At 46.9% G+C, this 16,222-nt stretch overlaps 1 protein-coding gene across 2 annotated transcripts in view; it reads right to left on the bottom strand.

Annotated features, from left to right (window-relative positions):
• The window catches only part of KLF1 (KLF transcription factor 1), a 52,347-nt gene that overhangs the window by 14,284 nt on the left and 21,841 nt on the right, over positions 1 to 16,222 (bottom strand). For both annotated transcript variants that reach the window (XM_078658009.1, XM_078658015.1), the window contains exon 2: positions 5,406 to 6,402. In XM_078658009.1, coding sequence (XP_078514135.1) covers positions 5,406 to 6,402 — 997 coding nt within the window. The remainder of the gene's footprint in view (positions 1 to 5,405; positions 6,403 to 16,222) is intronic.

Here is a 16,222-nt window from a genome sequence, read left to right as displayed (position 1 = left end):
AGGATCGTTTTGTGACCCCCACCAAGACCTAATCATCAATCATCATCATCATGAGACTGGTAATGCCACTGCCAGAAACAAACATCCCTTTCGCCACAGACAAGCAAGCACTGATTGACCAGAAGGTCTCTACAGTCGAAGACGTACACCAGCTAATAGCCTAACCCAGAGGTTGCACTTGCCAGGTCTACACACAGCCTGAGAGGTCAGTATTGCCTAAGTGTCGCCATGTGAGCCTGCTACTCTGCCTCTGTTTAGCATATAGTGCTCCAAATGAGGTCTCCTTTGCAGGGGGCAGCTGAGGAGCATCGCCCCACTGCTCTTTGAGCAGGAAAAATAAAATGATAACATGGTTATCGTTTTATTTTTCACCGGTTCGGGGCTAGGTTAAGGCGGGGCTGGAGGGCTCGGGGAGGAGTGCTTTGTGCACACTGAACACACATGACTGCTTGGCCGGCCGTCTTGGACCAACCAACCAGTCATGCGCACTTAGCATGTTCCCCACCAGGCTGCATTACACAGCCTGGTGGGGAACATGCCCGGGCCCCCAGTCCCAGTCTGAGCATCGTGCACAACGCTGGCTTAGGTGAATCAAACACAAGACTGCATTGCAGCGTTCTGATTAGCTATGGGGAGTCTTGGGTGCTTCCTGGACTTCGGAGAAGCGAGGAGAGGCAGCCGGCTGAAGAGAAGTGTTTTTTTGTTTTTTATTATGCATCTCCACCCGCCTCCCTCCTTCCCCCCGCGACTCCACCCTCATTCCCTGCCAACCGCTACTGCTCATTTGTGGCCCTACAATCGGAGAGTTGCTGCAGGGCCGGAATGCTGAATATGTGTCTGCACATCATAATGGCACCTCCAGTAACCAAGGTTATAGCGGGGTTTAACTGCAAGTCGACATGAGACTGAATGCGCAGAAAACTCAGCCAAATGAACTGAATATTCTTGGTCAGGTAAACTTGAAACACTGAAAGCTGCTTGAACCGATTTACACATGCAGGCAGTGGCGTACGCTTGAGTAAACTGCCCTGGTGCCTAATCCATGCCTATGCTATCTACAGGAGGCTGTAGATATTGAAAAGTACTATAGCAGCGGGAGAGCCATCGAATGAGTCTAATGCCTCACTGAAGATCATAAAGTTGCAAGCCTGTAACAGACAACCCTATGAAATTTTGAAATATTTGGTTTTGCTGTGAGAATAAATTATTTTCTTTTAAATCGAGCAGATTGCGAGGGACTCTCCTCTGCTCTTTTATCTCAGCTGACTTATTTTAATAATTTTTAAACACTGATCTACTAGTGTGTAGCGCATTTACCTTTTGCACTGTACCGCTTCTATTTGCTCTGCTCAGTGTGGACTATTGTCTTCTGCCCCGTTCCACCGCGGCTTCCCAGTGCCGAATGTCGTGGAGGGCAGGGTCGGGCACCATCTTCCCTGAGTACCGGTTCCCTGCGTGACCGTAGGCTGCGGTCCTGCTGGGGGAGGGGCTTGGGATACAAATAGGAATGGCCCCTCGGACGCGCAGTGGAAGGAGCGCCAAAGGAGGGCCCGTCTGTGCCAGTCTGTGACCGGCCGGGACCCGGGTCCATAGACCCTGCTCCTTTTTTAAGGTATACTTCTGCGCAGCTCCTTGCCCATCAAGGTAACTGGCCCCTTAGCCCTCCGATGCTTGAACGCATCCTTGCCCTCGGCATTTCTGCCCCTCTACCCTCCTCCCTTGTTGTTCCCTTGTCTAAGCCCCTGCTGGCCACCCTTCCTGTATGCCCCCCCCTCTCCCCCTCCTGCCCACCGACGTTGGCCTCTGCCTATCTCCTTAATACCCGCTCGGCGGGCAGGCATCAGTTGGAACTCTTTAATTTACTTGACACTGAATCTCCTGATTTCCTATTTCGGACGGAAACTTGGTTCTCGGCAGATTCTCTGCCCGATGTCTTATCTGCGCTTCCCGACTCCTACTATGCCCTTCGGGCTGACCGTCCAGATGGGAAAGTTGGCGGGGGCGTGGCCATGATCATCCGGTCCAATTTGCAGTTCCAACTCCTGCCCTATTCCTCTATACCTAATGTGGACTTCCTAGTTGCGCGCTCAGTGAACCGCTTAGCTCCCCTCACTGTGGTTCTTCTCTACCGCCCCCCCCAAACCCTGCCTCATTTTGTGCCCGCTCTCCAAGATCTGCTCGCCACCCTGGTGATCAACAATTCGTCAGTTCTTTTACTGGGTGACCTCAATTACTGGCCTGGTGACCCCAGGGAAGATCAGACTTCCAAAGATTTCTCTGACACCCTCCGTTGTCTTAATTTCATCTCTCATATTCATGCCCCTACCCACGTCCATGGCCATACTCTTGACCAGTTTTGGTCCGCTAGTCGGACCATTTCTTCTATCGCCATCCTTCCCTGTACTTGGTCGGATCATTCTCTCATTTCTTTTTTCATTGAACTTGCAATCACTGATAAGCCCCCCCTGCCCAAGAACGTCTTAGCACGGAATTGGAACCGGGTGGACTTTAGCATCCTTCATTCTTCCTTGGTGGCCTCTCTCCCTGACTTATCTGATCTCTCTCTTGACCTTCAAGTCAATGCCGTTAACACCTGGCTGTCTACTTCCTGTGACTCGGTCGCCCCCCTCAGGAGGATCAAGGCTTGTCGCCTCCACGAAGCCAATAAATGGTTTTCTAGTGATCTTAAGGCCCTTAAATTGGCTCTTAGGCAGTCAGAGCGTCAGTGGATGCGCAACTACTGTCCCCTCCTGAGGGATCGATATAGGTCTCTTTTAAAGGATTACAAGAGAGCTCTTCTCTCAGCTAAACTAGAATACTTTTCTGGAAAAATCTTACTTGCAGCCAACAAATCCAAGGAGATTTTCTCCATTGTTCATAATCTGGCCGCATCTGACCAAGTTAATCCCAACCCTGTCCCCTCCCAAGTCTTTCCTTGAATGATTTTTTCCTTGAGAAGATTGCCAATATCAAACATAACATCCCTCTGACATCTTCTCCCCTCGCCCCTTTGTCCTCCTCTCTTAATTACTTCTCACTCATCTCGAAGGAATCCTTCCTTCCTCTGCTTAGGAAGGTCAAGTCAGGCTCCCCTGCCGACTGTGGACCGGCTCGCATCTTAAGGGAGCTATCCTCTGGCTGCCCTGAACCCCCCCCCATCCCTTCTTAATGCATCCATTTTTCAGGGCATAGTCCCCTCTCTCTTTAAATCAGCTACCATTATCCCCATTCTGAAAAAACCCGGTTCTGACCCTACTCTCCCTGCTAACTTTAGGCCCATCTCTCTGCTCCCTTACTTAGGTAAAATCCTGGAGAGCCACATCACTTCCTGCTTGTCGGCCTATATTGAGGACAACCATTTATTGGCCTCTCATCAAGCGGGTTTTCGTCCGGTCCATTCGACCAAATCTGTGGTCCTCTCTGTTCTGGACGAGCTGAAGAGCAAGGCGGACTCCAACTCTCCTCAAGCCTTGGTGCTTCTTGATCTGTCCGCTGCTTTTGACTCGGTAGACCACTCCATCCTTCTCGACCGTGTCAGGGCAGCGGGCATCCAGGGCACCGCTCTTTCTTGGCTCGCTTCTTTCCTCAAAGGCCGGACGCAAGCTGTCCGTCTCTCTGGCTTCTCTGCCCCTTCCCTTCCGGTGTCCTCTGGGGTTCCCCAAGGTTCTTCCCTTTCCCCTCTTCTTTTTAATCTCTATATCTATCCCCTTATTATCTCACTGCTTAACATGGGGGTCTCCGTATACAATTACGCTGACGACCTTCAGCTTGTTTTCGATCTTTCTCCCTCTCTCGATTCCCTTCTTAAATTTCAAACCACACTTATTTTTATTTCTGATTAGATGAACCAAAACCACCTCAAGCTTAACCCGGACAAAATGGAGTTGGTCCTGACTGGTGGTCCTACTAGCCCATGGACTTCTGCCTTTTGGCCTTCCACCTTCGGCCCTCCCCCGGTCCCTTCTGCTTCAATTAGAACCTTGGGAATCAAAATCAGCCAGGACCTCTCCATGTGCCCGCAGGTTAGCTCTGTTGTGTCATCTTGTTTTCTGTCCCTCAGGATTATTCGTAAGATCTCTCGTTTCTTCTCATTTGATGCCCTTAAGATAATTGTTTTGGCTATGATCCTCTCGAGATTGGACTACGGGAACTGCCTGTACGTGGGCATCCCTGCCTACGAGCTGCACCGCCTCCAGACCATCCAAAATCAGGCCGCTCGTCTCATCCACCGGCTTCCTAGGTCCCATCATACCACCCCCTTACTCAAGTCCCTCCATTGGCTTCCCGTCCTGCAGAGAGCCCTCTTCAAGCTGGGATGCATAGTCTTCATGGCCCGCGCCCGCACGGCTCCTATTTTTATTAATTCTATGATCACCCATTATCTCCCCTGCCGCGATCTCCGTTCGTCCAGTCAGGCACTTCTCAGTGTCCCCCGCTTCCGTAAGTCCAGAACAGGTGGCACAAGGTTCTCTACCCTTGCCCCGCACTTCTGGAACACTCTCCCATTCTTCATTAGGTCTATCACTGACTATTAGCAGTTCCGTAAGGCGCTCGAAACCCACCTGTTTGCTCAAGCCTTTTCTGCTTAGTAATTTCCTGGTGCCCTTCTCCATCTGCTACCGCCTAACCACCCAGCGCCAGGAAGCCGCTTGGCCACAGTGCGCTTAACAAATACTTTCAACTTTCAACTAAACTATAAGCACTGGATGGACAGACAGTATGTTATTGTGTCAGTTGGTTGATTGTTGAGTTCTGAGCTCTCGTCCCCCAAGTAGCTCCTAGCGAAGCCTTTGACACGGGAGACAACATTCTACTTTCCGCATAAATTCTTTGGAAAATGGGAATCTTTCTTGTCTAGAAGATACGCATTGCTACAATTTGGGAGGCTAATCTACACATACAGAGCTGTCCCCAATAAAGCTGGATGGGCGAGGGTGGATTACAGGAGAAAAGAGCTTATGTTCAGGCTTGGGTGAGCTCAAGGAATTGACACCGGGATACAGAGCCTGTCACCTCCAAACCTGCACAGGTTTTAATGACTGATAATGTACAAGATCGAAAGAGTACTTACAAAAAAGAAATCTCTACATTTTAAAGGTTTCCACTGACTCTCCTAGATGATCCAACCATCATTTGCTCTTATTTCTAGACAACAATTAATTTCCTGGTTATTCTCATGCATAATATTGCTCCAGACTAATATAGTTCAAAGTAAACTTCAAATGGAACCAGCACTGAACATTAGTGAGCCCTCAGTAAAAGAATGAAAGCTTGTGAGGCTAGGGACTGATAGGGAGGAAGGGGACTTTGGTCAAAGTCTATGCCACAATGTCAACTACACTCATTCCCTATAAACCAGGCCTGACACGACCTCGAGGGTCAGCAGGTACATTTTGTATCCGTACCTGTGTGGGTGCGCACATGCGCTTTCAAGTGCGAACTCTTCGTGTAGGTCTTGCCACAGCCAGGGTGGGTGCACTCGTGGCTTGGTGTTTGCTTACAAGGCCACCTCTTTTTTCTTTTTAGAGGCTTCACCTCCTCTGTGCTGGTCGCTTTAGGGTCAACTCCTGTAGGCATAGAGCAGTCGATCTTAGATGAAGGTGCAGGTGGTGGGACCCTTCGCTCGGACCGGTCCACCTGAAAGTGGGCCTTGTACTGGCTGTGGGCGGTGCTGTTGGTGTTTGGGTGCATCGGGTCCTGGGACACTGGGAGCTTAAATTGGGCATTAGTCTTTAGGTATGGGTCCAGCTGCACTCCGGAGCTAGCCTCCTCCACCATCACAGAAGCTTCAAGTGGGTTGGCGTAGGCACTGTATGTAAAGTGGTATCGATGCATCCAGGTCACCTGCCTGTATCCCATTCTCAGGATTTCCCAGGATGGAAAGTGCAAATGGGCGTCATTCAGCTTCCCCACCTCCGTCTCACTACGGGGTGGGCAGCAGCTCTGGTGCCCTCTGAAAGGCTCCAGAGAACTAGTGAAGGGATTCTCATCCTCAAAGAGCTTTGCACAAGGCATCTTTACTTGAGCAGGGAGCTGCACAGGAGCAGGAAAAAGACTTTGGGCCCCATCCGTTGCCAAAAGACCACCATCTGGGCTTGAGGGTGCAGATGTGGCGATGTAGTTGAAGTCCGAAGGCTGGTGGATTACATGTTGCAGAGTCCCAGTTGCATGCAGGATTGCCGAGGCCTCAGGCAGCTGATGGGCCCCACAGCAAGCAGAACCTTCCTGTGCTACCTCAGAGCTATCACACCTGGTCAACAAGAAGTCCAGATCCCAGTCGTCGTCTTCCTCCTGTTTATCCTCCACAGGTAAGGCACTCATCGATGCTGGGTATGGAGCAGATGGGCAATCACCAAAAGGATTTTCAGTTGGTGTCTTCGGGCTTTCTTCATCCTTGCACCACTGCAGGCAAAAACAAGGAAGCGTGTGAGTGATAGAGGCACTTGATCAACACAAGACCATCCCTCTCAAACATTTGAATGAGAAGCAATGAACACCTACCACAACCTAGTTACATCATGATGTAAAGAGTTCCTTATGATGACCCGCATTAGCCCCTTAAAGGTGCTAGCCTCAAAAGAGCATACACCAGTGAAGATCGTGAAAAGAAAAACCAGCAGGAGCCGGATGTGAAACTTACCTTCAGGTCAGGTAGAACCAAGGTTATGAGATACTCCTGAACTCTAGAGAGGCTGGAGTCAATGGCCTCATGAATGAAAGCAGAAGGCGCGATTACGAACAAATTACTGAATTAGGTACAGCTATTTTTTATTTTTACCTTTTTAAAAAACAGTGTAAAAATGTTATGAGAGACACATGAGAAACAGCATCATCACTGTCCAGAAGCGACTGGACTAAGGCATTTGTCACTTAGACTTAGAACTGGTGCTCAATACATGGGAGTCATTTTCTCTTAGAATACCAAGTTGTAGAAAGCAGCTGTTGGTAACTCTGGCTGCTTGAATGTCAAGGTACAATGCTGAATCAATGTTCGAAGTATATTTATGTGGAATGGGGGTAGAAATAATCCTAGTGTGTGGCCTTGGAGGGTTGAGCTCAGTTTTGTTTTGCTAAACTGTGCGGGCAGACTGCGGCAGCAGGTAGGACGGTGGTGCCTTTTCTCTCTACGGAGGCCATTTTCTTTCTTTCAGAGGTGCCCAAGATGGTCCAGTAAACCAGAGTGTTACCGGATGCCTCCTTACTGTTACATTGAACATGGAGGAGGTGTGCTCATTCTATATTGGTATTCCCAAGGTTGTAGTGCGCCTTCAAGGGCATGCGTCTACCCGGGTGATTTATTCTCGCTTGTGCTGTGTACAAGGTAGCTTTAGGTGGGTTGACCTTGGAAGAGGCCAAACCTGCCCTACATTATCCTTTTAGGAGTAGAAAGGCACCCGTGAAATCTACCAGGCCAGCTTGGATTACTGCTTCGCCTACAGATTAAATTGGAGACTCAAGTGTGACCAGATTATCCCAAACCCCGATTTCTGTGCAGCTTGTAATTTGAGCAGACTCCCTACATAGATGTGTATGGTACCCCCAGACCGTTCAATGGACGCAAGCTGGGTGTGCCAATAGGACCCTGTTCACTTCTTGTGCAGGTACCTTGTCCATCCTGAAAAAGCTTTCTGGGGGGCATTCTGCATTTTAACTCTGAAATTGTATATTTTAAACAAAATCACATTGCGTCTTTGCACATTACAAGCTCTGTTTAGGTCTCGCCTGTCGATGCGCATGCGCATCGAGCAAGCGAGACTATAGGGGCTCATCTACTCTTTATCTAACTTGCAAGGAATCGTGGCGATTCCTTGCAGTGCCCGTGACTTTTAAGCTCAATGCGCATGTGCATTGAGCTTAAAAGCGCGTGCACAGCCGCCCGCATTCCTCCGACACCTTTGAAGTGAAGCTTAGCTTCACTTCAAAGGCCCGGCTTCTTCACACCCACATGCCGCTCTGCCCCGCTCCGCCCCCTCCCCTGAGTCATCCTGCCTGCCCCTTCCCGCCGTGTCGCATTTCTCCTCCCCCCTCCCCCCTCCCCTCTCTTCCCTCCGTCTTGTTTTCTTTGATGCTGGTATTTCCATATCTGGCAGCTTCCTGCCCTCACCCCACGCACGCTGTTTATTTATTTATATTTAATATGCAGGAGATCTCAGTTTATTTAATTTATAATTAATGATGCCGCCCACGCTGAGGCTCGAACCCTGTTCTCCTTCTCCAAAGTCGGCATCGTTATATGTTGAGCCACCTCTTCGCACCGTTTGTTTGTGCTGACTTTCTTGCTCTGCCGCTGCTGGCAGCGGCATTGCGCTTGGAGGGAACATGTAATTGACCCGTCTCGCTTCTTTTCATTTGAATTTTTTTTACATTGTCTCCTTCCTTCCGCCCCTCGCAGTTTGTTTTCCTTGCACCGTCCCTTCTTACAGTCCCTTTCTTGCTCTGCCGCTGCTGGCAGCGGCATTGCGCTTGGAGGGAACATGTAATTGACCCGTCTCGCTTCTTTTCATTTGAATTTTTTTTACATTGTCTCCTTCCTTCCGCCCCTCGCAGTTTGTTTTCCTTGCACCGTCCCTTCTTACAGTCCCTTTAACCATTTTGGTGTTGCTCAGCCCCAACTAGCATGTTATTGTCAAGCCTCCAAATATGCAGCACAAACACGACGTACAAAGAGATTAACGTGTTGCCTGGAGCACATTTCGGGAATAACATTAAATGAAAGCCCAAACCCGCTTTACCGCAACTTGCTTTCACTTGTTGTCTTTGTTTCCAGTGCTATTTTAGAGCTTTGTGCAAACTACACTCTCGTTATTTTGCTGGTAATAACTTTGAGGGAATAGCGTATTTTTGTTTTTTAAATAGCTGGCAGCTTCCTGCCCTCACCCCACGCACGCTGTTTATTTATTTATATTTAATATGCAGGAGATCTCAGTTTATTTAATTTATAATTAATGATGCCGCCCACGCTGAGGCTCGAACCCTGTTCTCCTTCTCCAAAGTCGGCATCGTTATATGTTGAACCACCTCTTCGCACCGTTTGTTTGTGCTGACTTTCTTGCTCTGCCGCTGCTGGCAGCGGCATTGCGCTTGGAGGGAACATGTAATTGACCCGTCTCGCTTCTTTTCATTTGAATTTTTTTTACATTGTCTCCTTCCTTCCGCCCCTCGCAGTTTGTTTTCCTTGCACCGTCCCTTCTTACAGTCCCTTTAACCATTTTGGTGTTGCTCAGCCCCAACTAGCATGTTATTGTCAAGCCTCCAAATATGCAGCACAAACACGACGTACAAAGAGATTAACGTGTTGCCTGGAGCACATTTCGGGAATAACATTAAATGAAAGCCCAAACCCGCTTTACCGCAACTTGCTTTCACTTGTTGTCTTTGTTTCCAGTGCTATTTTAGAGCTTTGTGCAAACTACACTCTCGTTATTTTGCTGGTAATAACTTTGAGGGAATAGCGTATTTTTGTTTTTTAAATAGCATGCACGAAAACAGTATAATTTCAATTTGCACCACTTATTTCCCATGTTTGTGTCAATGTAAAAATCGACCCTGCACACCCAGCACCAGGGCCGTGTGCCTCAATGATGCAGTACACGCACCAGTAACTGAAATATGACGAAAGACTGAAAGGAGTAGCTACAAGCTGTGCTCTAGTTCTGCTCTCCAAAAAATCAGCAAAGAAACAAGCAATTAAGAACATTTCATTGAAGAAACCATTGAGCAGGAAACAGAAGGAAATCCTACAGAAAGAATCCTAGAGAAAGAAGCTTGAGGTATGTAAACACTTTTATTATGCAAAGGACGTCAATTTCAGGATGCTCAGATGCTCTCATTGGAGTGAAGCGATGGCTTACGTTGAATGAAGAAGCAGCTCTGAGCACTTCAAGAACAGCTGTAGTTTACCACAAGGCACAGAGGCTCTGGCAAGCTTGCATAATGTGGCGGTAGTCCACATCTCGTCATCTAGTGCCCCTCCCTCTGACCACATTATAACACGTTTGTGCCGAGTTGGCTCTATGGTTTATGCAGGAATGAAAAGAAACAAGTAAAATGCATCAGAGATGAGAAAATAAAAAACAGCGAATCTTTCGTACTAAAAAGATGTATGTGAAATAGTTACGAATCTGTTAAAATATGAGCGACAATCCTCAAGTCATCCACAACTTACACTGGTGCTGTTCACTGAAGGGTTCACACTCTGCTTATTCAATTGTTGGCCTCTTGCTGAGATGGTGAATAAAAAGCTATTTAGTGTTCATTTGTATTAGAGCATGAATTACAAGATCAGCGAGTAGTAGTGAGACCACCCAACAATTCTCCATCAGTTGGCAAGTAAGGGGCCATTCTAAAATGGCAACACCCAGATCCTGGACTGCCTAACTCTCGGCCCACCCATAGTATAGTCTGGTAAAGATGATGCTCACGAGTGCCTGTGCAGCAACAAAAAATATCAAAAATGCATAATCTCGCCGGCGCTGAACTATGGATCGATAATTATTTGTCAAATACATTTTTAAAACATAAATGTTCCTCTAAGGCACATGGCAGATGCTATCTGTAGCCTTGAAAGTCCATAGGCCCTGAGAAGTGAAAGGTGATTGGTGAGGGCAAGTTGTGCTAAGACATACTCCTAAGCTTGTGTGCTCACCCTCACCTTCAAACCTTCACCCTCAACCCCTCACTCACCCTCACTCTCACTCACCCTCACTCAGCCTCAACTACTCTCACTCACCCTCAACCCCTCACCCTAACTCACCCTCACCCTCACTCACCCTCAACACCTCACTCACCCTCAACACCTCACTCACCCTCACCCTCACTCACCCTCACTCACCCTCAACACCTCACCCTCACCCTCAACCTCAACCCCTCACCCTCACTCACCCTCACTCTCACTCACCCTCAACCCCTCACCCTCACTCACCCTCACTCACCCTCACTCACCCTCACTCTCACTCACCCTCAACCCCTCACCCTCACTCACCCTCACTCACCCTCACTCACCCTCACTCACCCTCACTCACCCTCACTCACCCTCACTCATCCTCAACCCCTCACCCTCACACAGTGCAATAGGTCTCAGACCATTTCAGTTAGAGCTTTAAGAAATGTTTATGGCTTTTTTTATTTGTAATTCTTTAGCATTGGCTACAGGAAACAAAAATGCTAAACATTTACAAAAAAAACCCATAAACAATTCTAAAAGCACTAACTCTAATGGTGCGAGACCTATTGCATTTCCAATGCTTGTTTTATTTTTACCTCTATTTGAGAGTAGCTCCTGTCCCCGCCGCGCACCCCGGTCTACCGCGGTCTTTACCATTTGTGTGGAGGGTGTAGGCGGCTCCATTGCTCCTCTGCCGGCTGGTGAGGGGCGGAGACATGTGGGTTAGTGTTGTAGTGAGCCAAACCTATTTATACAGCATGTCCTGCCCGCCGCGCCGCCGGCGCACCAAAGGCAAGCCCATCTGCTCTTGTCAGGCGCCAGGGATATTGCTACTCTGCAAGGTTCCAAGTCTGGGATAAGGTATTCAAAGGAGGAACTCTTGGAACTGTGTATGGCTAAGTCGTCTTACAAATGTATTTTAAATCCTGAAACCCTCTTTAGAAAGGGGCCCTCCTGCTGTATGTCGTGCTACTTTGGAATCATAGGGGGAGGTGCGAAGAGCTCTTCTATTGCTAAAACCATAGTTACCCCCTCAGGATCTGGGAAGTTTCTTCAGGGTTTTCTTATTAATGCCAGGTCCCCGATTAAAAATAATGTTGCTTTTAAAGATTTTGTCTTACAATAAACACCAGATTGGGTGTTCCTAACGGAAACCTGGGCCAATGATTTCTCCTGTCCTGATCTCGTAGAGGCTATCCCCTTGGGATATTGCCTCACAAGACTGGATAGGGTGGGACGACGAGGGGGGGGGGGGGGTTAGGCATTCTATTCAGTGATATTTTTACTTGTCGCTCTGAACCACTCACCTCAGCGGCAGACCAATACCAGGCATTATATTTCTCCATAAACATGACCCCTACAGAAAGCTTTTCTGGTGTTCTTTGTTATAGACAACCGGGCACTAGGGCATCCTTTAGTCAGAACTTGTGCAATCGGTTGGAGCGCTGACTAGAAAGAACTAATTTAACACTTCTTGGGGATTTTAACTTTCACTTAGAGAATAATGCAAGTCATGACACACAAACCCTGTTGGAATGTATGAACGGTTGTGGCTTCTCACAACTGGCCAAATCTCCCTCACATATAGCAGGCCACAGCCTAGACGGGATCTTTTCCAATGATCATCGGATTAGGGTGGGAGAGCCTCTCCTGTTAGCCTGGTCAGACCACTGCGCTATTCCCTTTAAATTAAGGGTATCAGCATCTGGGAATACTAAACCTGAAAATATGAAAGTGGCAGATAAACGAAATCTTAATCTGATTGGCAACGGCCTCATTGCCAATCTACTTATAGATTTCCAGCTTCCAGAACATCCAAGTGCTAATTCAGTCGCAGATAAGCTTTCTAAAAAGTTATTAGCAGTCATGGACACTCTAGCTCCAAAATAATTTCACTATTCGGCAAGAAAAAGGCCTTCTGCACCTTGTTTCTCTGACAGACTGCGTAAGTTGAGACAGGAGTGTAGAAGGAAGGAGAGACTTTGGCGCAGGGATCTCGCACCCCCTGGCAGAGAATTGCATAAACAATGTTTGAAAGCATATAAAACAGCTATTATGGAGGAAAAAGGAAGGTACTATTTAAAAATCTCAGAGCCGCTCAAAACTTCCAAGGAGCTTTTCGACATTGTTAATTCTCTTGTCGCAGCCACGGCCATTGACCCAGTGGAGCCGTCACAGGAGCTCTGCGATAGACTCTCTACCTTCTTTTGTACTAAGATATCTGACATTTATGTCCAGTTGGAAGCATTAAATCTGAACAAGACATTTGATGCCCTGCCTGAAACTCATCTAATGGACCGCTTCAGTAATATGGTGCCCCCTGCTTACTTGCCTTTCCAAATTTATCACCAGAGACTATAGAGCATCTATTAGAAGGAGTTAAGCCTGGATCGCCTATGGATCCCTGTCCCTTTAAGGTTCTTAAAAGTGCTAAAGTCACGATTATTCGGCACCTCACCACAGTCCTAAATCTGGCTATTTCGGAGGGACAATATCCCTTGGCTTGAAAGGCGGCAGGATTAGGCCACTTCTAAAAAAGCCCTCATTGGACCCAATGGAACTTAAAAATTGTCGTCCTATTTCCCTCCTGCCGGTCCCAGTGAAGATCCTAGAATCTCACCTAAACTCTCACTTAAGTGCCTATCTGAGGGACCACCAAATACTTGATGGCTCTCAACATGGGTTCCGAAGCTGTCACAGCACAGAAACTTCCCTCACCACAGTATTTGACAATAGTCGGACACAGGTGGATGCAGGGCATAGCACCATACTAATTTAACTTGATCTTACCGCAGCGTTTGATACCCTATCTCCCCTGAGACTTGTGGAGCGTCTCGGAGGATAGGTGTTGGGGGCTCAGCCTTGGATCTTTTCACCTCCTTTCTTAGGGAGCGGTCTCAAACTGTAAAATTGGGAATTTTCTACTCAGACCCTGCCTCCCTTGTCTGCGGAGTGCCTCAGGGCTCTTCCCTGAGCCCTACGTTGTTTAATATCTATGTGGCCCCGCTTGCAAGGGTGGTGAAATCGTTTGGGCTGGATGTATTGTCGTATGCGGACGACACTCAAATAATGGTGTCCATCTCTCATAATGTCAGTGACTCCGCTCGAAACTTTAGAAACTGCATGCAGGCAGTCTCGTCATGGATGGTACAAAACAATCTAAAATTGAATGGCGAGAAGACGGAGGTTCTGATTTTTGGGGACAAGCTAGATACCTGGTCAGGGGAGTGGGGGCCCAACTCCCTGGGCACTTGCCCAATTCCCGTATGCATTGGCAAAAACTTGGGAGTTGTGGTTGACAACTTCCTTTCTTTGAATCTGCAGGTTTCCAGGACAGTGGCTACCTGCCTTGGGCTAATTAGGCTCATAAGGATAATTTCACAGTTCCTCTCATTTGCTGCATGAAAGAAAGTTGTTGTTGCACGAATACTGTCCAGATTGGACTATTGTAATGCCCTTTATCTGGGCATTAACAAAGGACAGCTACGTCACTTGCAGATGGTGCAGAACGCCGCTGCAAGGCTGGTGATGGACCTGCCTAAACATCACTGAGTCAGACTGTGATGTCACCAGGAATTGTGGATACTTTAGAATGTTTGTTTAATGATTTAAACTGATGTGGATTGTCTTTATCAATATAGTATTGTGTCTGTCATGCCTGCTGCATAGGCTTGGAAATGTTGTTGCACTCCTTAGATGAGCGTCCCGGGCACTGAAGCCTTATCTCCACTATACGACGTGTACAAGTTTTATAATTAACGTGCCTATGATACTGTATGTTACTTGAGAAAGACCACAATGATGAATACTTATGTTTGTATTACAAAAATGCTATAAATAAAGTTTTAAAAAAACAACATCACTCAGTCTCGGCTTCCCTTCTCTCGCTGCCCTGGCTTCCCATGGATCGCAGAATTAGGTTTAAAACCATCTGCCTCACTCACAACGCCTACTATGGCCTGGGCCCAGTGGGCATTAAGGTCTTATTTCAACATTATGCTCCCACAAGGAATCTCAGGTCAGCAAGCAAAAATCTCCTCCTTGTCCCTAGGTTTAAAGGATGAGATGGGGCGGGAGAGCTTTTTCAACTGCTGCTGCAAACCTGTGGAATTCTCTCCCTGACGAAATTCCAGGGCAACAATCACACACACTCTTTCGAAAGACTTTAAAGACCTGGCTATTCCCCGAGATGCTGGTTTGAGTGCGACTTCATCCTTCTGCATATTGTTCTGTATTTAGCGCCTTGATGCCCTTGGGCTAAGTTAGCGCTTTAAAAGTTGTATATTCATTCATTCATTCAGGTCAATTTAATGAATTTTTGGGTTCCACATGACAAGGGGTGTGATGATTCCTTGAGATGGGCAGTCATCCACCTCAAATAATATTCTAATTTTGTACATTCTCTATAAGTGGGGCTTGCATTTAAATCCCAAAAAATATGAATTAACCGCCTTATTGGACTTAGATGGCAAATTGTTTGCCAATTTCTTACTGAACAAGTAATCTGAATGTGCACATGAAAGAGGTTTGCTAAAGTCAACTCAAAATGGTTTTCATGCTTCGTGCTCTGCCATTGACAATGTTATGGCACTAAACATTCTGGTCAGTCACCCCCATCAATCTAGATGGAGAAAACTTGATCTGCTTTGTAGACTATTCTTCTGCTTTTGATCAAGTAGACTGGACTCACTTATGACTAAAATTGCAATGGGGGGGAGAGGGAGGGGAGGTTGCGTGACGAAAAACCACTGTTGTGATTTTTAATTGAATTTCAAATATAGATACTAGGGTGCTAATCAAATTATCTAGCGGGAGGGACTCTACGAAGATTTAGCCCAGCCAGTGGTCTGGAACAGGGATGTCACTTCTTCTATTCTCACTTTATACAGATGATCCCTCAGAATGTTTGGGCAATGCTTATGGTCTAACGCCAAAATTCGAAGGCAAAACAAAAAAACTAAAAATTGCCTTACGAGGATGATTTAATGACTCAGATTGGGCTGCAAAGCCAATTACTCCATGTGCAATATTATAATAAAAGATTATGGTAATAAATTGTGCGAAGAACAAAGGTTGTGTTTTGGTTGTAAAAAAAAAACATGGCTTTGATAAGGGAAACAAATGCGGCATTCTTCAATCATGTAACTAGTTTACCTTATCTGGGTCTAATTATTGATAACGGAACAAAATGGCATTTACATTTTGCTTATCTCAAGCACACAATTAGGAAAATGATTTTCGCCATTAAGAGGTTTTTGAATAAATATGATGGTAGAGCTACTGGTCCATCAATTGATGCGCTTACACAAAAACAGGTTTTGTTTATGGGTCTATAGATCTCGTTTTACATAAGATATTAAACCTTGATGCGATTTTCTTGCAATATGTTCATTTGCTGCTAAAATTAAGATCCTCAACTCTTCCGTGTGGATTGCGGCTCGAGCTGGGTTTATCCTCATTGCAGACTTTACATGAGCACCAGTTCATTATGTTTGCGACTCTGCTTGTGCCAACCAAAATGGAATTGATGTTGTCAAAGCATGCTCCTGATTGGACTAT

The sequence above is a fragment of the Lissotriton helveticus genome, chromosome 1_1 (genome assembly GCF_964261635.1).
Source record: "Lissotriton helveticus chromosome 1_1, aLisHel1.1, whole genome shotgun sequence".
NCBI classification, from domain to species: Eukaryota; Metazoa; Chordata; class Amphibia; order Caudata; family Salamandridae; genus Lissotriton; species Lissotriton helveticus.
Note: the sequence above shows the minus strand (reverse complement) of the source record. Positions and strands in the feature narration are given on the sequence as shown.